Genomic DNA, 22,355 nt, shown 5'->3' with positions numbered 1-22,355 from the left:
CCACGCTTTCGCCTTGCGGGAGCTGCGGACGAGTTCTTTAGATTCGGCAGACATGACCATCACAGAGCACCCCGTGAGCCAGCGGTTCTGTAGCTGCCGCACAGTGGCTCGCCAGACGCCAGTTTCAGATTCTCAGCGCCAGGAGCTGGTAAGTGACCAGCGTCTGTCCCACTCGCCGCCCCCGCGCACGGCTCTGTCCTGCCGCTTCCCTCGCCGCGGCTGGCCCCGCCCTGCCCCTTCCCTCTCCCCCACCCTGCCCGAAACGCTTGGGGCGGAGCTTCGGCGTCTCCCCGCCTCTCCGCGCCCGGCGCCGGCCCCCTGGGCGTTCCCGGAAGCTGTCGATCTTACAGTGGCGGGGCTGATTGGCTGGTCACGGGCATGCTCCATGGGGTGTTCCGGAGTTTGGTGTGAGAGCCCACAGGTGGGTATGGCCAGGTCGGATGAGCACCTGCGCGAGCTGCAGGGCCCTCTGCTCCCGTCCAAGGACCTGGAGGAGGAAGACGATGACTTTCTACGGGAGGACGCGCAGGAGGACGAGGACGCAGGGTTTGTGGACGCCGAGGAGCTCTGCAGCGGGGGCCTGAAGGCTGGTAGCCTGCCTGGGCGCCTCCATGGTGAGGAAGCACCCCGCCCCGGAGAGATGGGTTCGCAGGACTTTCCGATCCTGAGCCCGCGCCTCGTCGCTGTTAGCAGACTTACCTGGGGGCTGGCCTTGGTGTTTCATTCTACTTAGCATGAAATGTTAACGATAGCCATGACTTTACACATGCTGTGTGCTAAACTTGCCCTTTACATACACGGGGCCATCAAAAAAATTCATAATTGAGCGCTTTTCTTCGATGTCAATGCTTGGTTGATTCGTTAACCTTGTGTTAACAACCTCGTGGTTCGTGTTGACCTTGTATAGTTGCTTGTGCCATATACTTGTTATGCATACATCGTGAGTGATATTTCTGAATAATATGCAGACTGGTGCTGTCCAGGATATGTTTTTGTAGTGATAGTAATATTGTATTTCTGTTCTGTCCAGTGCAATAGCCATTAGCTATACGTGGCTGTTTAGAACTTGAAATAAAGCTGGTGCAACTGAGGAGCTGAATTTTAAGTTCTGTTTAATTTTAATTCAAATAGCTACATGTAGGTGAACTGTGTAGGTTTATACAGAGTATTTTCAAGTATTTGTGGGGTGACTTAGGGGAGCTAAATATTTTTAAAAAATAATCAGAAGTATCTATAATGTTACTTGGTGCTTAGAAGAAAGAGTAAATAGTGTGTTGAGAGGTATGTGATGAGAAGTTCCTGAATAGTGGAAAATTAAGCTGAGATCTACAGTAAATGTAGAAAACGAGAACATTTAAGACAGGTGGAATAAATTGTATAAAGGCCGTGTGTTGGGAGATACGAGGCATTTTTAAAAGCCTGCATGAAGGAAAGTATTAGTTGAGGTCAGAGTAGCAGAGAGATTGGTTGAGAGAAAACTGGTTTTGGAAGAGGAAGAGCAGACACTTACTGTGTACTGGACTTACTTTTTGGACTCCAAAGACAAATGAAAAAGCTGTCCTGTTGAAGAGAGCTTATGGTGTGGTAGAAGACGACAGATAAACACAGGCAGAATGAAGTATTATAGATACCGTTGTAGGGTGCTGTGGGGGGAGATTAAGAGGAGTGAGTGTGATTAGATTGAGAAAACATTGAAGATGTTTTGAAATCTCTTAAACCAGCTTGTTTCTTTTTTTCTTTCTTTCCTTTTTTTTTTTTTTTTTTTTTAGTTGTAATTCCTGATGAAAACACTCAAGAGAAATGTAAAGTATTTGGACGCTTTCCAATTACGGGCCCTTGGTGGCGAGTGAAGGTGCAGGTGAAGCCTGTTAAATCAAGGAACTATCAAGCTCAGGGATTTCCATCTTACTTTTTACAGACTGACATGTCACCACCAAATCAAAAACACATCTGTTCCCTTTTTCTTAAAGAGTGCCAAGCCTCCAGGGATGAGATAGATAAGTTTCTGAACTGGGTAAATAAAGAATCAAATTATGAACACCTAAACTTCAAAAATCTTAGGGAAAAACTAAGAACTTTCCAAAGGGAAATTGGAAGGAAAAATAAAAAAAAGTTTGTACAGAATGAACAAGAAGAGTCATTGCCAGATTGTGAGATGAGTCTTCCTGTGGAAAATGCAGGTAAGTGTGTTCTTTGACATTGCATTTAAACGTCACTGAGATACTTAATGGCTGGAATGTTCAAGCTATTACTGCTATTGTATTTTGGCATGTATTTTATTTTTTTAAAAATCAGTGTGATGAAAATGTGATACTTTTTGGAGTATGTCACAGAAATTTTAGATTCATTATCTGTAATACAAAAGGATTGGGTAAGGTCCTTTGATTCCTTCCCAGCTCTGAAATGTGATTGTTTCTCTAATATTCACAGGTATTTCCTTGAGTCATTAAGAAATTCAGCTGTTAAATATTATGGTTAGGAAGGCAGAGAAGGGGGCTGGTGTTTTGGCACATGGATTAAGCTGCCACTTACAATACCAAGATCCCTTATCAAAGTGCCAGTTTGAGTCCTGGCTGCTCCACTTTCCAGTCAACTTCCTGCTAATGCACCTGGGCACACTGCCATCATGTGCGAGACCTGGATGGAGTTCCTGGCTGTTGTGGGCATTTAGGGGAGTGAATGAGTGAGTGGGAGAGCTCACTCTCTGATGCTCTGCTGTTCAAATAACAGAATAAATCTTAAAAAAGAACACAGAAGAGAAAGGCAAAGATGTTCATAATCTATTTTGGAAAGATTTAAATACAAAATGGATTTCTTTTTTCAATACCTTCCTCTCTAAGGAAGGTCTAAATCATGAGAAAACTGTGATAGGACTTATTTCTTTTTTTCTCTTTTCTTCCTCTGAATTTTTTTAATATAAATTTTAATTAGGTTTTAACAGATTCAATATAGTTTGTAGATATAATTTTTTTAAAGATTTATTTATTTGAAAATCAGAATTACACACAGAGAGGAGAGGCAGAGAGAGGTCGTCCATCCAGTGGTTCACTCTCCAACTAGCTGCACCAGCCGGAGATGCGCCGATCCAAAGTCAGGAGCCAGAAGCTTTCTCTGGGTCTCCCATGCGAGTGCAGGGGCCCAAGGACCTGGGCCATCTTCTAGTGCTATCACAGGCCATAGTAGAGAGCTGGATCGGAAGTGGAGCAGCCGACACTAGAACCGGCGCCCAGATGGGATACTGGCACTTCAGGCCAGGGCGTTAACCCGCTGTGCCACAACACTGGCCCCGTAGATATAATTCTAAAATTATAATGATATTCCCTTCCTCCCCTTCTCCCTCCCTTCCACTCTCTTAAATTTTCAGTTTGTTATTTAGTCATTTAAATGTATAGAATAGTTGATGTCTTAATTATATCTGGCAGTACATGTATGAATTATTTTTTACAAAATTGCTATTTTTGGTGATTTTGAAGGCAAAGAAACAGACATGGATCTTTCTTCTGTCAGTTTACTCCCCAAATATGTGCAACAGCTGGTACAAGGCCAGGCCAAAGCTAGGAGCCTGGAACTCAATCCAGGTCTCCCATGTGGTTGGCAGGAATGCAAGCACCTGGGCCATCAGGTAGATTTTGGTGTAAGGTAGGGGTCTACTTTCATAGTTCTGCATGTGGATCCTCTTATCCCTGCAACATTTATTGAGAAGACTGTCCTTGCTCCAGGGATTGATTTAGCTCCTTTGTGACAGATAAGTTGGTTGTGGATGTGTGGATTGATTTCTGGAATTGCTATTCTGTTCCTTTGGTCTACCTATCTGTTTTTGTGCTAGTACCAGGCTGCTTTGATTATAACTGCCCTGTAGTATGTTGAATTTAGGTATTGTGATGCATCAAGCTTTGTTTTTGCTGTATAAGATTGCTTTCGCTATTTCGGGTCTCTTGTGTTTCTGTATGAAGTTTAACATTTTTCTAGATCTGAGAAGAATGTCGTTGGTATTTTGATGGGTATCGTATTAAATCTGTAAATTGCTTTCCATAGTGTGGACATTTTCATGATACTGATTCTTCCAATCCATGAACATGGAAGGTTTTCCATCTTTGATGTCTTCTTTTATTTCTTTATTTAATGTTTTGTAATTTTCATCATAGAGGTCTTTGATGTCCTTGCTAAATTTATTCCAAGGTATTTAATTCTTTTTGTAGCTATTGTGAATGGGATTGACCTTAAAAGTTTTTTTTCTCAGCCATGGCATTGTCTGTTTATACAAAGGTTATTGACTTTCCTTTGTTGATTTTAATATCCTGCCACTTTAACAAACTATTTTTTGAGTGCCTAGAGTTCTCAGTGGAGTCTTTTGGATCCCCTATATATAGAATCATGTCATCTGCTAAGAGGGATTGTTTGAGTTCCTCCTTTCCTTTGATTTTTTTTTTTTTTCTTGCCTAGTGACTTTGGCTAAAACTTCTAGGACTGTCTTAAATAGCAATGATGAGTGATGATTTGGCATCCTTGTCAGATTCCAAATCTTAGAGGGAATGCTTCCAGCTTTTCCACATTCAGTAGGATGCTGGCCATTGGTTGTCATAAATTGCATTGATTATGTTGAGGAATGCTCCCTCTATGCCCAATTTGCTTAAGGTTTTTATCATGGAAGGATGATATATTTAATCAAATGCTTTCCTCAGTTTGTTAATATGCTGTATCATATTGATTTGCAAATGTTGTCCCTGCATACCAGGGACAATTTCCACTTGATCTGGTAGCATGATATTTCTGATCATTGGATTTGGTTAGCTAATATTTTGTTGAGAATTTTTGTATCTATATTCATCAGAGAAAGTGGTCTATAGTTCTCTTTCTCTGTTGTATCTTTTTCTGGCTTAGGAATTAGGGTGATTCAGGCTTCATAGAAGGAGTTTGGGAGGATTCCCTCCTTTTCAATTGTTTTGAATACCTTGAGAAGAATTGGAATTTGTTCTTTAAGTGTCTGGTATAATTCAGCAGTGTTGCTCTATAGTCCTGAGCTTTTCTTTATTGGGGTGGTCTTTATTAATGATTCAATTTCCATCTTCATTATTGGTCTGTTTAGGTTTTCTGTGTCTTCATGACTCAGTTTTGGTAGGTTTTATGTGTCCAGGAATCTATCCATTTCTTCTAGGTTTCCCAGTTTGTTGGCATACAGCTCTTTGTAGTAATTTCTGATGATTTCTTTTTTGTTTATCTGGTATATATTATATATTTTCTTTGATTTTATTGATTTGAGTCGTCTCTCCCCTTTTTTTTGGGGGGGGGGTTAGTTGGGCCAATGGTATATCAGTTTTATTTTTTCATTTTTTCTTTTTTTTGGACAGGCAGAGAGAGACAGAATGGTCTTCCTTCCGTTGGTTCACCCCCGAAATGGCCGCTATGGCTGGCGCGCTGCGCTGATCTGAAGCGAGGAGCCAGGTGCTTCCTCCTGGTCTCCCATGCAGGTGCAGGGCCCAAGGACTTGGGCTATCCTCCACTGCCTTCCTGGGCCACAGCAGAGAGCTGGACTGGAAAAGGAGCAACCAGGACAGAATCCGGCGGCCCAGCTGGGACTAGAACCCTGGGTGCTGGCGTCTCAGGTAGAGGATTAGCCTAGTGAGCCACAGCGCCGGCCTATTTTTTCATTTTTTCAAAAAACCAGCTTTTTATTTCACTGACCTTTAGTATATTTTTTGGTTTCAATTTTATTTATTCTCTATTTTTTTAAATTTAAGTTATTCAAGCTCCATGTATTTCATATGTGTAGATTTAGGAACAAAGAAGGGCTTCCCCTCCCTCCTACCCACATTCCAACCCTCTGCCCCTTTGATTCCAATTGTTAATTTTTATGATGAGCTTTTTTTTTTTTTTTTAATTGACAGAGTTATAGATAGAGAGACAAAGTTCTTCCATTGGTTCACTCCCCAAATGGCCGCTATGGCCTGCATCAATCTGAAGCCAGGAGCCAGGTGTTTCTTCCTATGTGGGTGCAGGGCCCAAGGACTTGGGCCATCCTCCACTGCCCTCCGGGGCCACAACAGAGAGCTGGACTGGAAGAGGAGCAACCGGGACTAGAACCAGTGCCCATATGGGATGCTGATGCCACAGGTGGAGGATTAACCAAGTGAGCCATGGCACTGGCCCTCTGATGAGCTTTTATCAATTTACTTAGTAATCTTATAGTTAGCATTACTCTAAGTAGAGGAGTTCAGCAAATAGTATGAAGAGAAAGAAAATTAAACAAAAGAAAACAAAGATTGTTCCTCAGTGGAAGAGAGAAGGGCTATAAACAATCATCCATTCTCCAAATGACTATTTTGCTCAAATATATTACGTTTCAGGTATTCTATTAATTGCATTGGATCAGGGAAAACATATGATGTTTGTCTTTTGTGAGAATGGTTTATTTCACTAAGTATAATGGTTTCCAGTTGTGACCATCTCATTGCAAAAGATAGGATTTCTTTTGTTGTTGTTAGCTGAGTAGTACTATGTAGTGTAGATATACCATAATTTCTTTATCCAGTCACTGGTTAATGGACATCTGGGTTAATTGCATATCTTTGCTATTGTGAATTGAGCTGCAATAAACATGGGGGTATATCTCTTTCATGTACTGATCTTTTAGTTTGGGTAAACTCCCAGGAGTGGGATGACTGGATCATACGGCAGGTCTGTATTAAGGTTTCTGAGATTTCTTCATCCTGTCTTCCACAGTGGTTGTACCAGTTTACATTCCCACCAGCAGTGTATTAGGGTATCTTTTCCCCTACTTCCTTGCCAGCATTTCTTGTTTGTTGAATTCTGTATGCTAGCCATTCTAACTGGAGTGATGTGGAATCTTGTTGTGGTTTTGATTTGCATTTCCCTGATGGCTAGTGAACCCTGGCATTTTTGCAAGTGTTTATTGGCCATTTGAATTTCCTCTCTTGGGAAATGCCTGTTTAAATCCTTAGCCCATTTCTTTACTGGATTTTTTGTTTTGTTGTTAAATTTTTTGAGCTCTTTGTTTGTGTTGAATGTTAACCATTTATCAGTTGTGCAGTTTGCAAATATTTTCTCCCATTCTGTCGGTTGCCTCTTTGTTTTGATGAGGTTTTTTTTTTTTTTTTTTTTTTTTTTTGCATTACAAAAGCTCCTCAGCTTGATGTAATCCCATTTGTTGGTTTTGGCTTTGATTGCCTGTGCTTCTGGGGTCTTTTCCTAGAAGTCTTTGCCTATGCCAATGTCTTACAGAGTTTTCCCCATGTTCTCTAATAATTTGATAATATTGGGTTGTAGATTTAGGTCTTGAAAGACCCTAATCCCCGCTGGGTCCTTTAGATCGCGACCCCAGACTCAAAAATCCTCAGACCAGAGGATGCAAATGCAAGAGGCGGCTTTATTTACATTTTGCGCAAAACGGACCCCTCCCTCCTGAGAGAGAGTGAGGTACTGGACAAGGGTTACAGGCAGTATTTAAAGGCAAAAACCACAAAGTTATCTTAAGCAAGTGAATACAAAGGGGAAGGGGGTTTTTGTTTAGTATACAGCATTCCTGCTTATCTCAGTACACATCAGTTTTACTTATCTTAACCATTGCACAAGGGGGGTTTCCAAACTACTATTCCCTGTTATCTGCTAAGTTGCAGTTTCCCAGAAACTAACTGACCTTTCTTGAAACTTCCTAGTTTTTTTTAGCAGGTAAATTTTCAGAAGTCCTTCATTCCCCCCTTTTTGTTTTTGTACAAATTTTAATCCTAAAATTTACAGGCTAGATTCCGCGGTTTTTAGCGCTCTGAGCCTGAACGGTTGAAAGGTGTTCACGAACAAACCACATCAGGTTATTAAAAATACAAGGACCCACAGATAGTGTAACAAGCAAACCAGCAATGGGGCCTAGAAGTGGTAGCAAGTAAGGAAGCAGTCCATTGAATCCTGTCCACAGGGGATTTTTAGCCATGGCATGGCGGCGACGCTCCAGATCGTCGCGAACCATGCCGGACTTGTTAGCATAAAAACAGCACTTTTCCTACAAAGCCAAACAAATACCTCCTTGTTCGGTGGCAAGCAAGTCTAAGCCCCTACAGTTTTGTAAGACCACTTCCGCTAGGGAATCGATTTGGTCTTGGAGGTCCTGAAGGGTGGAGGATAGGGATTGTACATCATTAATAAGTTGTTGGGACAAATCTTTATAGTTTTGGACCGCAACTCCCAGTCCTGCAGATCCTGTAACCATAGCTGTGGAAATTCCCAACGTAGCCAATATAGGAATGAATTGTACAGCTCGTTTTTGTCTTCCTGCAATATAATCGAAGGAAGGAATCGGGACAGGGGTATCTCCACTAATAATGTCTACATTGGGCAGAAGCATAGCATATGCACAGCTATCAGTCCAATTTGCCGGTAAAATGGTATAGGCCATATTAATGTTAAAGGAATCATTTTTAGGCCATTGGAACAGGAAGGACGGGGAAAGGCTGTACGGGAGGGCAATTAACAGAGCTATTAAACCCAAGGGTATCATTAAGCGGCAGGAAAACAGCAAGAGTGAGGGGGGGTCCCTGGTGTAAGCAGAGCCAGCAGTTTTCTGCAATGCCTGGGGCAGAGAGATTACATCCAAATCTGCATCCCCTCTGGAATGAACTTTAGCCAGGGGATGGTATTGAAGGGAAGGGTAAAGGCTCTCAAATAACAGCAAAACAGATCCTAATTAAACTATTACAGTTGTCTCAAGTATTACACAGTTTTAAAAAGAGTCTTATCTTTAAGGGGTTTGTGTGCGTTGCAATTTCCACGTTTCCGGTTGTCTTGGGGTCTGATCCTCCATTGGGGACTCTGGAGTTGCCCTCTTGACGTGTGCGGCGTGCACCCAGGCAGCTATGCTGTCCACCTTGACCGCTGTGGGAGTTGTTAAAAGTACGGTGAAGGGTCCTTTCCAGCGAGGTTCAAGGCTTTTCACCTGATGTCTCCTCATGTAGACCTGGTCCCCGATCTGGAAGGTGTGTGGAGTTCCCATGTTCTGGGGCTGATAGACTGCTGCTAGTGGCTTCCAGACATACTCCTGGACTAGTTGCAAAGCGCGTAGCCGCGTCTGCAAGCCAGGGGAGGTAGCATAGGAATCAATGCTGGGACCCAACAGATCGGCAATGGGTGGGGGCCCCCCCATACAGGATTTCATAGGGCATCAAGCCAAAGGCTGAGGGGGTGTTTCGAACCCGGAACAGCACCATAGGTAACAATTCGACTCAGTCCCTAGTGCCAGTCTCCATGACCAGTTTTGTTAAAGTTTCCTTAAGAGTTCTATTCATTCTTTCTACCTGACCCGAGCTCTACGGTCTATAGGCACAGTGTAACTTTTACTCTATTCCCAACACCTGTACCACCATCTGACTTACCCTATAAACACAATGCAACTTTCTATTTCCAACACCTGTGCCACCATCTGACTTACCCTATAAACACAATGCAACTTTCTATTTCCAACACCTGTGCCACCATCTGACTTACCCGGGAGACGAAAGCCAGCCCGTTGTCTGACCCCAGTACCTTTGGTAGTCCAAATCGGGGGAATATTTCTTTTAGGATTTTCTTGACTACTACCAGCGCGGTTTCTTTCTTGGTTGGGAAGGCTTCTGTCCACTTTGAGAAGGTGTCTACAAATACTAGAAGATATTTAACTCCATACCTGCCGGGGCAAATCTCTGTAACATTTACCTCCCAGTTTACGCCAGGTCGTGCCCCTCTGATCCTGGCCCCCTCTGGGGGTTTGAGGTGCTTGGGGTATACTTTAGCACAGGGTACACAGGCCTCAGTAATTTGTCGAAGGAGAGTGTCCAGTCCAATGATGAAATACCCTTGTCCATCTTGCATTAGGAGAGTCCTTTACAGCCAATAGTTGGCTAGTCAAGGCTGCCTCTTTAGCCACTTTGTCTGCGAGCCGATTGCCCTCCTCCACGGGACCCCCTCCTTTCTGATGCCCAAGCAGTGGATGATACTAGGTTCTCGCAGCAGGTGCAGCGCCTCTAGGAGGTTTAAAATTTCCTGTTTGTTTTTAATGTCCTTTCCCGTGGAGGTCAGGAGCCCCCTTCGCTTATAGATTTCCCCATGGACATGGGCAGTGGCAAAAGCGTACCTGCTATCCATGTAGATGTTCACCCGCTTTCCCTTGGCTGCGCAGAGTGCTTGGGTCAGAGCGATCAGCTCTGCCCGCTGAGCGGAGGTTCCGGGGGGCAGGGCAGAAGCCCAGACTACTGACCTTGTTCAGCCATCCACCACCACTGCCCCGGCTCTTCTCTTGCTGTCTTGCAGGAAGCTGCTCCCGTTGGTATACCAGGTTGGTCCGCATTTGGCAGGGGAATGTCGGTCAGGTCGGCTCGAGTCCCGTGGATTTCAGCAAGGACTTGATGGCAGTCATGCACCACTGGATCCCCTTCCTAGTCTTCATTCTCCAGAGATAGTACAGGAACGGATCTCAGATGAGCTTGTTTCTTCGGGCACTCTTTTGCCCAGCGCGCATTGTTCTCGGTCAAGACGGGGCCTTTGCCGGTCTCCCGGGTCCCTTCCTGACCTGGTCCTCCCTTGCTCTGCTTTGGAAACTACGGTGGCCAGGATCCTAGTCAGTTCCTCCCCTCTACGCTTTTCCCTCCGTTTTTTTTTTTTTTTTTTCTTTCGATCCTGCTCCCACCTTAGTCTGTCTTCCCTTTCCTCGGGCGTTTCCTTTACTAAATCAGGCAATGTATACCCCTGAAGCCCCTCCAGCCTCTGAAGGCACACCCGGATGTCAGGGGCCGACTGTCCAATAAAGGACATGATGACCTCGGCTTGCCGGTCCGGGACCAGAGGGTCGAAGGGGGTGTACATCCTGTTCCCTTCCATCAGTCTTTCTAAAAATCCTGCTGGGGTTTCCTTGCTTTCCTGCACAATGGCCCTAACCTTATGCCAGATTCGTGGGGCGCCTCCCCGCTCCCCTCAAACCAGTCAGGAGAATCTGGCGGTAGAGTCTGAGTCTTTCCCTTCCCGCCACAGTGTTAAAGTCCCAGTTGGGCCTAGTCAAGGGGAAAGCCTTATCTATCTCATTTGGAAGCTGCGTGGGTCGCCCATCGTTTCCCGGCACGTTTTTACGGGCTTCCAAATAAACCCTATGCCTTTCTTCAGTGGTTAGTAAAGTCTGCAAGAGCTGCTGGCAATCATCCCAGGTAGGCTGATGTGTTAGTAAAATAGACTCTATGAGTCCGGTCAGGGCTTGTGGATCCTGTGAAAAAGACAGGTTATATGTTTTCCAGTTATACAGGTCAGAGGCAGAAAACGGCCAATATTGTATCTGTCCAGCTACTGTCCTCAGGGGAAAAGCCTGGGAAGACCATTCCCCACCACCCCCCTCCCCTATTTTCCTACGCAACCGCAGTTGGCTGCTTGGGGGTGATGAGAATGGGTCAGCGGGAGTGGGAGTTGTTCCCTCCTCAGACTCCGTGGTAGAGTCTGACGGCGGGTGCCTCGCTGCTTGATGTCCATAGGGAGGAGGAGGGTCCAGCATCAGGAGGTCCCCCTGGCTGTCCAGCAGCACGGGGTGGGGGTGGGGCTCCGAGGCTTCTGTTCTCTCAGTTCCTGTAAGGGATACAAGGTAGAGACGGCAGGAAAGGCGGCGCCGGCTCAGGGTGGGGACGGGAGTCATCGGGACAACCGAAGGAGGGGGCGATTTATGTCCTTCTTGTCCTGCAAGAAGGGAGAAGCCCAAGAGGGCGGCTCCGATATCAGGTCCTCCCATACTGTAACTTAGGGGACCTGATCCGGGTGTTCTTCTTGACCAGGTTTGCAGATTCGGTCTTTCACCTGCAGGATGAGACTATGGGAAAAAGACTTGTTAGAAGGCCATCCTACGTTGAAAGTAGGCCACTCCGAGGAACACAGTGTCACCCACTTTCGCCTCCTCACTTCCACGGACTAGTTATAAGCCTGTTCCTGCACCTCCTTCCAACGTCCTAGAGTCAAACTTAAGGGGGTGGTTAATTTCTGTCCCATAGTCTCAAAAGGAAAAAGTCAGGGAAGATAAAAATAAAAACACAGACACACAAAGAACAAACGACACAACACGTACAATCACGGCACGACAAAACAGAAAACTCAAATATTCAGATGGGAGCGGCGCGATAGCCAGGCTCTCCCCGGGAAGGAGAAAGACGTGGTCTCTCTCCTTCCCCCCAAAACACCGTTGGAGCGTCCTCCAAGGTAAGACCAGGGATCTTAGGACACGTCTGTCTCCCCCACTGGTCCGATACAGATACAGGTCCTGTACAGGCACAATCTCAGAAGGCGCCGCTAATCGAGACAAACACACATCACGACACTTACACAGAGAGGGGGATTGCCTTACCTCCGGCTGGCCTTTTGAGGGCTTGAGTCGTGGGTCGTCAAATCTCGGTGGGACCTCCAAATGAAAGACCCTAATCCCCGCTGGGTCCTTTAGATCGCGACCCCAGACTCAAAAATCCTCAGACCAGAGGATGCAAATGCAAGAGGCGGCTTTATTTACATTTTGCGCAAAACGGACCCCTCCCTCCTGAGAGAGAGTGAGGTACTGGACAAGGGTTACAGGCAGTATTTAAAGGCAAAAACCACAAAGTTATCTTAAGCAAGTGAATACAAAGGGGAAGGGGGTTTTTGTTTAGTATACAGCATTCCTGCTTATCTCAGTACACATCAGTTTTACTTATCTTAACCATTGCACAAGGGGGGTTTCCAAACTACTATTCCCTGTTATCTGCTAAGTTGCAGTTTCCCAGAAACTAACTGACCTTTCTTGAAACTTCCTAGTTTTTTTTAGCAGGTAAATTTTCAGAAGTCCTTCAGTCTTTAATTCATTTTGAATGGATTCTTGTTTAGGGTGTAAGGCAGGGGTCTAATTTCATACTTCTACATGTGGAACTCCAGTTTTTCCAGCACCATTTCTTTTTTTTTTTTTTTAACTTTTATTTAATGAATATAAATTTCCAGTGTACAGCTTATGGATTACAATGGCTTCCCCCTCCCATAACTTCCCTCCCACCCGCAACCCTCCCCTCTCCCGCTCCCTCTCCCCTTCCATTTGCATCAAGATTCATTTTCAATTCTCTTTATATACAGAAGATCAATTTAGTATAAAGATTTCAACAGTTTGCACCCACATAGAAACACTAAGTGAAACATCCTGTTTGAGTACTAGTTATAGCATTAACTCAAAATGTACAGCACATTAAGGACAGAGATCCCACATGAGGAGCAAGTGCACAGTGGCTCCTGTTGTTGACCCAACAAATTGACACTCTAGTTTATGGCGCCAGTAACCACCCTAGGCTGTTGTCATGAGTTGCCAAGGCTATGGAAGCCTTCCAAGTTTGCCGACTCTGTTCATATTTAGACAAGGTCATAAAAGACAGAGTGAGGATAGTAACCAATGATCCTAAGAGTGGCATTTACCAGGTTTGAACAATTATACAGCATTAAGTGGGTAAGAGGACCATCAGTACATTTCTTAAAAGGACTGTCTCTGCTCCACAGATTGATTTTAGTTCTTTAATCAAATGTAAGTCAGTTGTAGATGCATGGAATGATTTCTGGAGTTTTTGTTCTATTCCATTGGTCTGTAAATCTGTTTTTGTGTCAGCACTAGGCTGTTTTGATTATAACGGCCTTATAGTATGTCTTGAAATCAGATAATGTTGTGCCTCCAGCTTTTTTTTTTTTTTTTTTTTGGGTATAAGATTTCTTTAGCTATTTGGGGGTCTCTTGTATTTCCATATGAATTTCAGCATTGTTTTTTTCTAGATCTTCAAAGGATGCTGTTGTTATTTTGATTGGGATTGCATTTAATCTGTAAATTGCTTTTGGTAATATGGACATTTTGATGATGTTGTTTCTTCCAATACATGAACATGGAAGATTTTTCCATTTTTCTTCTTGTATTTCTTTCTTTAGTGCTTTGTAATTTTCATCATAGATATCTTTGACATCCTTGGTTAAATTTATTCCAAGGTATTTGATTCTTTTTGAAGCTGTTGTGAATGGTACTGATCTTACAATTTCTTTCCCTGCCGTGGCATTGTCTATGTGTACAAAAGCTATTGATTTTTCTGTGTTGATTTTATATCCTGCCTCCTTACCAAACTCTTTTATGAGTTCCAATAATCTCTCAGTGGAGTTTTTTGAATCTCCTGTATATAGGATCATGTCATTTTCAATAAGGATAGTTTGAGTTCCTCTTTTCTAATTTGTAGCCCTTTGGTTTTTTTCTTGCCTAATGGCTCTAGTTAAAACTTCCAGGACTATATTAAATAGCGGTGGTGAGAGTAGGCATCCTTGTCTGGTTCTGGATCTTGGGGGCAGTGCTGCCAGCTTTTGCCCATTCAGTAGGATGCTTGCTATGGATTTGTCTTGTATTGCCTTGGTAGTGTGCGAGAATGTTCCTTCTATACTCATTATCCTTAAGGTTTTCATCATGAAAGGATGTTGTATTTTATCAAATGCTTTCTCTGCATCTATTGAGGTATTCATATGATTTTTGTTCTTCAGTTTGTTAATGTGGTGTATCACATTGATTGATTTGCAAGTGTTGAACCTGGTGGAACAAAGACATACACCGCAGCCATTCTTGAACATTGCTCAAAAGATAAACAATGGAATTTTTTCTTGCTTTCATACCCAACTCCCACATTCTTTTAATATTATTTAATTTTTTTTATTTTTTAAGGAATACAAATTTTGTAAGTACAACTTTACAATTAGTTATTCTTCTCACTGTACCCACCCTCCCACCCACGCTCCCACCGCTCCTCCTCCTCCCTCTTCCCTTCCCAGCCCCATTCTCCATTAAGATTCATTGTCAATTAACTTTGTACACAGAAGACCAGCTTTATACTAAGTAAAGATTTCAACAATTTGCATACCCACACCCCCCCCCCCAAAACCTGAAAAGTTGTTTTACAATTAACTGTCATTTTACAACTCACTGAGGACAGTGGTCCTGCATGGGGAATTAGTGCAGTGATTCCTGTTGTTAATTTAACAATTAACACTCTTATGTATGATGTCAGTGACCATCCAAGGCTCTTGACATGAGCTGCCTAGGCTGTGGAGCCTTTTGAATCCAAAAACTCCATCATTATTTAGATAATGCCATAAGCGAAGTGGAAGTTCTCTCTTCCTTTCAGGAAAAAGTACCTCCTTTGATGACCACTTCTTTCCACTGGGATCTCATCCACCTAGGGCCTTAATGTAGGACATTTTTTGCCACCGTGTCTTGGCTTTCCATGCGTGAAATGCTCCTGTGGGCTTTCCAGCCAGACCAGAATGCCTTAAGGGCCGATTCTGAGGTCAAAGTGCTATTTAAAGTGATTATTATTCTATGAATCTGCTGTGTGAACTGCTTCCTTTGTTGGAGCATTCACTGCTTTTTAATTCTGTTTATTATTATTATGAGACATTCAATCCTATCCATATGATCACTTTAACTTAAGATGGTATTTTTACCACCCAGCCTAAGGGAATTAGGGATCCCATGGCAAATTTTTAAACTGTACCCTTAGAAGTAAGTCCGTAGGAATGTATGTAGAAGTTTACAGCTTTACAGTCGCAAACTTCCTATACTTCATAATTACAACTTTAGGAATATGGTGATTCTTCCAACCATGCCAGCCCTCCCACCCATACTCTCACAATTCTTCCTCCTCCCTCTCTTATTCCCACTCTTATTTTTTATTGATATTCATCCTAAATTGACTTTATACACAAAATTAACTATTTTAAGTAAAGCATGGAAAAAAATGGAAAAAAAAATGAAACTGTTCCTCAGCAGTCAAGACAAGGGCAGCTCAACTCATCCCTTCTCAAAGTGTCAGTTTTACTTCTACAGATTTTCTTTAGGTGTTCTATTAGTTATCACAGATCAGAACGTATGGTATTTATTTGTCCCTTTAGGGACAAATAAGGGACAAATAAGGACTTATTTCACTAAGTATAATGTTTCCAGATTCACCCATTTTGTTGCAAATGAGCGAATTTCTTTCTTTTTATTTTTTTTGACAGGCAGAGTTAGACAGTAAGAGTGAGAGCGAGAGCGAGAGAGAGAGAGAGAGAGAGAGAAGTCTTCCTTTTTCCGTTGGTTCACCCACCAAGTGGCTGCTACAGCAGGCGCGCTGTGCCCATCCGAAGCCAGGAGCCAGGTGCTTCCTCCTGGTCTCCCATGCGGGTACAGGGCCGAAGGACCTGGGCCATCCTCCACTGCCTTCCCAGGCCACAGCAGAGAGCTTGCCTGGGAGAGGAGCAACCAGGACAGAATCCGGCTCCCTGACCGGGACTAGAACCCGAGGTACCAGCACCGCAGGCGGAGGATTAGCCTAGTGAGCCGCGGCACCGGCCCGAATTTCATTTTTTTAACTACTGTGTAGTATTCCTTAGTGTACATATCCCATAATTTCTTCATCCAATCTAGGGTTGACAATATTTAGTTTGAATCCATGTCTTAGCTATTATAAATTGAGCTGCAATAAACATGGAGGTGCAGATAACTCTTTTATTTACTGATTTCATTTCTCTTGGGTAAATTCCCAGGAGTGGGATTGCTGGGTCATTTAGTAGGTCTATATTCAGATTTTTTTTTTTTTAATTTTTTGACAGGCAGAGTGGACAGTGAGAGAGAGAGACAGACAGAAAGGTCTTCCTTTGCCGTTGGTTCACCCTCCAATGGCCGCCGCTGCTGGTGCACCACACTGATCCGATGGCAGGAGCCAGGTGCTTATCCTGGTCTCCCATGGGGTGCAGGGCCCAAGCACTTGGGCCGTCCTCCACTGCACTCCCTGGCCACAGCAGAGAGCTGGCCTGGAAGAGGGGCAACCGGGACAGAATCCGGTTCCCCAACCGGTACTAGAACCCGGTGTGCTGGCGCCGCTAGGCGGAGGATTAGCCTAGTGAGCCGTGGCGCTGGCCTATATTCAGATTTTTGAGATATCTCCATACAGTCTACCATAGTGGCATTGCCAGTTATATTCCCACCAACAGTGGATTAGGGTGCCTTTTTCTCCACATCTTCACTAGCATTTGTTGTTAGTTGGTTTCAGTATGAAAGCCATTCTAACTGCAGTGAGGTGATTTGCTTTTCTCTGACAACTAGTGATCCTGAACACATTTTCATGTGTCTGATGGCCATCTGGATCTCCTCTTTTGAAAAATGTCTGTTTATGTCCTTTGTTCATCTCAACTGGGTTGTTTTGTTGTAGAGTTTCTTGATCTCTATATTCTGGTTATTAATCCTTTATCAGTTGTATAGTATGCAATAATGCCTCTTTACTTTCCTGAGTGTTTGTTTTGCTGTACAAAAACTTCTCAATTTGATATAACCCATTTGTTAATTTTGGCTTTGACTGCCTGTTCCTCTGAGGTCTTTTCCTAGATCTCTTTGCCTGTGCCAATGTCTTACAGGGTTTCCCCAATGTTTTCTAGTAATTTGATTGTGTCTGATCATAGATTTAGATATTCAATCCATGTTGAGTGGGTTTTTGTGTAAGGTGTAAGGTAGGGGTCTTGCTTCATACTTCTGCATGTGGAAACCCAGTTTTCCCAGCACCATTGTAGAAGAGACTATACTTGCTCCAGGGTTTAGTTTTAGCACCTTGGTCAAATATAAGTTTGGTGTAGATATTTGGATTGATTTTTGGTGTTTCTGTTCTTTCCATTGGTCTATTCTTCTGGTTTTGTACCAGTATCAGGCTGTTTTGATTATAACTGCCTTGTAGTGTGTCTTGAAGCCTGGTATTGTGATGCCTCCGGGTTTGTTTTTGTTGTATAAGATTGCTTTAGTATTTGAAGTCTCCTGTGCCTCCATATGAATTTCAGCATTGTTTTTTCCTATATCTCAGAATGTCTTTGGTATTTTGATTGGTTATCGCACTGAATCTGTAGGTTGCTTTAAAAAAAGAATGGACATTTTGATGATATTGATTCTTTCAACCCATGAACATGGAAGATTTTTTCATTTTTTGGTATCTTCTATTTCCTTCTTTAATATTTTGTAATTATCATTGTAGAGATCTTTGACATCCTTGTTTAAATTTATTCTGAGGTATTTGATTTTTTTTTGTTTTGTTTTATATACTGACTTTATATCCTGCTACTTTACCAAATTCTTCTATGATTTCCAATAGGTCTTAGTGGTCTTTTGCATCCCCTATATATGGAATAATGTCATCTGCAAATAGGGATAGTTTGACTTCCTCCTTCCAAAGTTGTATGTGGTCAGTTCTAGAAAAAGTTAAATGCACTTGTGAGAAGAATGTGTATTCTGTAGCTGTACGATGGAAAGTTCTGTAGATATCTGTTAGGTCCATTTGGTCTATAGTGTTAATTAACTCTTCTGTTTCCTTGCTGATTTTCTTCTGGTTGATCTGTTTAATGCTAAAAGTGGGGAATACCCCATTACTATTGTTTTGGAATTTATGTCTCCTTTTAGGTCCCTCAGTATTTCTTTTAAATAGCCAGATGCCCTGTAATTAGCTGCATATACATTTATAATAGTTACATCTTCCTGTTGAATTGATCCCTTAATCATTACATAGTGCCCTTCTTTGTCTCTTTTAACAGTTTTTGTGTTAAAGTGTATTTTTTCTGATATTATGACTATACCTGCTCTTTTTTGGTTTCTGTTGGCATGGAATATTGTTTTGCATTCTTTCACTTTCAGTCTGCATGCATCTTTTTGAGTTTGATGACAATGTGTTGTGGTGAAGATCTTCTGTGTTCATGTCTAAATAGGAGTTCTAAGTGCTTCCTGGACTTTTATTTCTCCAAATCAGGGAAGTTTTCTGTTCTTATTTCACTAAAAAGGCCTTCTAATCCTTTGTTTCTTTCCATGCCTTCAGGAACTCCTAGAACCCGTGTGTTGGGCCATTTGATAGTACCCTCTAGATTCCCAACAGTGTTTTTTAGTTTTCTAATTTCCTCTTGTTTTTTGTTTGACTATATTATTTTCTGTGCTTGGTCTTCTAAGATGGAGATTCTTTTGCTTCACCGGTTCTGTTAGAGCTTTCCACTGCATTTTTTATTCTATTATATTCTTCATTTCATTTTGATTTCTCTTGAAGATCTCAATTTCAAGGGAGAAATTTTCTTTCATGTCCTGTACAGATTTCAGTAGTTCATGCATTTGCTGCTGCCGCTTTTTTTTTTTTTTTCCTTTTGATAGGCAGAGTTAGAGAGAAAGAGATAGAGAGAAAGGTCTTCCTTCCGTTGGTTCACCCCCCAAGTGGCTGCTACGGCCGGCGCGCTGCACTGATCCGAAGCCAGGAGCCAGGTGCTTCCTCCTGGTCTCCCATGCGGGTACAGGGCCCAGGGACTTGGGCCATCCTCCACTGCCTTCCTGGGCCACAGCAGAGAGCTGGACTGGAAGAGGAGCAAACGGGACAGAATCGGCACCCCAACTGGGACTAGAACCAGGGGTACTGGTGCCACAGGTGGAGGGTTAGCCTAGTGAGCTGTACCAGTCTTGCATTTGCTTCTGATTACTTCTCTGTAGTCCTATGATCAATTTTTTGAATTGCATTTCTTGCATTTCTTTAATCTCATCATCTTCACAATCTAGTATTGAAGGGTTGTGTTCTTTGAAGGGCATCCTGTTGTCTTCTTTATTCTGTTTGAGTTGGTACATTTAGTATACTCTATCTGTTGAGACACTTGTCTATTCTTTGTTTTTTTTTTTTTTTTTTTCCCTCTGTGGTGGCTTTTATCTTTGTACTCTGCTTCTGTGGATAAGTGGTGTGTCTGCATTCAGTGAATATCTTGATTTGTAGTGGGTATGGCCAGGGAGCTCTGTTCAGTTCTCCAGGGTGTGTCTAAGGTGATACACCCAAGTTTATCTATCATGGTAAATCTTTTTTTTAATCAGAAGGGAAGTTTATTCTGCTCACCTGAGCTCTCCTCAAAGTAGACCAGTACCTGAGCACTATCCCCAGCAGGTATAATATTCATCCGCTCTGCCCTAAGGACCACACAAAGGATCTGTGTAGTCCTCAGTGTAAGCTCAGATTCCCTAGTTGTGTCCCTCACCAGGTAACCAGCAAGCTTTGAGCATGTGGAGTCTCCCACAGTGAGTACCCAAAGTCTCAGCCACATTGTGAGTACTCCCACGCAGTCTCAGTTTTTTTCACTGTCACGAACACCTAGCTCCTGTTAGTTCTCCATACCAGAGTGGTTGGTGGCTGGGCATGGACATAAGCTGGCACAATTGTTACACATGTCCAAAATGGCGCACGCTCTATTGACTTGTTACAGAACGCCATTGAAAAGTGATCTTTTTTTTTCTCCTCTACTTTGGCGTTAACAATATCCCTCACAGACCTCCAGGCCGGGTTCCCTCTAGGCTCTTCCTGCAGCTTTAACATCAGTGGCTTGGGCGGCTGTGGTCTGGTCTCACCTTACTTTCCAACACCACTACTTAGGGTATTGGCTGCTGGAGTCCTGAGTTGTGGGTGTCCACGCCCTCCTCGTAGGTACACCATGTCCCTCTAATTTGTGTAGAGTTTCCTCTGCCATTTTCTCCCTAACTCTTCCCTGAGATTGCAGTCTCTCTCCTTTTTTTAAACTATCTTCTCCTAGACTACAGCAGTAAGCTCCCTCCCTACTCCACCATCTTGGAATTTCCCCCCACTCCTACATTCTTTCCCAGGTTTCCAAGGTCCAACACAGCCATCTGAAAGACTGGTCCCAGGAATTCACCTCCCCCTGCTGCCCTCTACCCCCACCACCATCTCTGAAGCCCTCCTAAAATATAAAAAGGCCCAGCCCATAGGATTGGGTCCTTCTGCATGTGTTCCATCAATGTGCACAACAGCAGTTGGTCACCCACTTCCATGAATTTACTTTCTCTGATTAAATTTAGTGTGTCTGTAATTCACACTCTGCCTCCTCTCTATTCTGTGCCTCTTTTCCTAACATTTTTGGTGCACTGTATGAGGAAGGGAGTGAAGAATCCAGCTTTTGGCCAGGGCCCTTTGCTAGATCTCATTGCTGCATACAACATCATATCTCGTTCTCAACCCATCACATTGGTAAGAGAGGTCTCTGTCACCCCAAGTGTGCTGGAGCAATGCTCATGATGGATTCATCCCCCCTTTGAGGGCCTGGGACATTTGGTAAGGCCAGTTCATCCCCCCTTGTAGCGCCTGGGGTGTTTGGTTGGTTTCCCTTGTTTAGAACCGGGACATTAGTCTAAGTTTGGGAATTCTCATTCTCTCCTCTTAGGAGGACTCAGAACTTTCATTCTCAGTGAGAATTCCCAGGGAATGCCCTGTGAAAAGGACCCCCTTCCCTCAGGCCATATTTTGCCTAATCCATAAGTTCCAGAGTTTCTTGTATTTCATCCAACTCCCCTTTGCTGCCTCTCTTTTTTTTTTTTTTTATTGACAGGTAGAGTTACAGTGAGAGAGACAGACAGAAAGGTCTTCCTTCCATTGGTTCACCCCCCCAAATGGCCACTATGGCTGGAACTGCGCTGATCTAAAGCCAGGAGGCAGGTGCTTCCTCCTGGTCTCCCACATGGGTTCAGTGGCCCAAGGACTTGGGTCATCCTCCACTGCCCTCCTGGGCCACAGCAGAGAGCTGGACTGGAAGAGGAGCAGCCGGGACTAGAACTGGTGCCCATATGGGATGCCAGTGCTGCAGGCAGAGGATTAACCAAGTGAGCCATGGCGCTGGTCCCTGGTCTGCCTCTTAAAAAGCTTGAGCAAGCTGGGCCTAAAGAAAGAGAAAAAATGGAAGCAATTAATTAAGCTCTGTACAAATTTGGCCTCAATATGAATTAGACAATGGCTCAAAATGGCAAGAATTCGGCACTTTTGATCTCCAAATTCTCTGCGACCTTAATAGTTTTACACAGAGAAATGGCAAATGGTCAGAGGTCTCTTATGTTCAAGTTTTTCTCAATCAGGGTCAGTTTTCCTCACTCCAAGTTCTCATAGAGGAAGAAGGCTTGGATCCTTCTCTCAAACTTTCTGCCTCCCCACCCCTCCCTCCCTTCACCTGAGAAGCCGGTACCTCGGGTACATGCCTAGTTGCTCACTCACCCTTATCTCTTTATCCCCCCTCCTCCTCTTCCACCCCCTCAGTGGCAGCAGGGTCAGTTGCCACCATTCCACCCTCTTTTTCCCCACATTCTCCCAGTTTTCCCTAAGTAGGAAAAAACCCATTGTATGCCTTCTGCCCCATCACCATTCCCTTCCCCATTCCCTCCCTCATCTCATCAGCTCTGTGACCCTGATCCTGCCAATGATCCCCTGTCCTATCCCCCATCCCAAGGAGTTCTGGAGCCTCAGCTTCCAGACTCCTTTTGACCCTAATCCTCCATCAGATCC

The 22,355-nt window shown here is 43.6% G+C and overlaps 1 protein-coding gene across 2 annotated transcripts in view; it reads left to right on the top strand.

Annotated features, from left to right (window-relative positions):
- Positions 1-402: 402 nt before the first annotated feature.
- The window catches only part of HELB (DNA helicase B), an 85,494-nt gene continuing 63,541 nt past the window's right edge, over positions 403-22,355 (top strand). For both annotated transcript variants that reach the window (XM_062203282.1, XM_062203281.1), the window contains exons 1-2: positions 403-614; positions 1,770-2,180. In XM_062203282.1, the coding sequence (XP_062059266.1) occupies positions 428-614; positions 1,770-2,180 (598 nt within the window). In that variant the 5' untranslated portion in view covers positions 403-427. The remainder of the gene's footprint in view (positions 615-1,769; positions 2,181-22,355) is intronic.

This window comes from Lepus europaeus, chromosome 10, assembly GCF_033115175.1.
Source record: "Lepus europaeus isolate LE1 chromosome 10, mLepTim1.pri, whole genome shotgun sequence".
NCBI lineage: Eukaryota > Metazoa > Chordata > Mammalia > Lagomorpha > Leporidae > Lepus > Lepus europaeus.
Note: the sequence above shows the minus strand (reverse complement) of the source record. Positions and strands in the feature narration are given on the sequence as shown.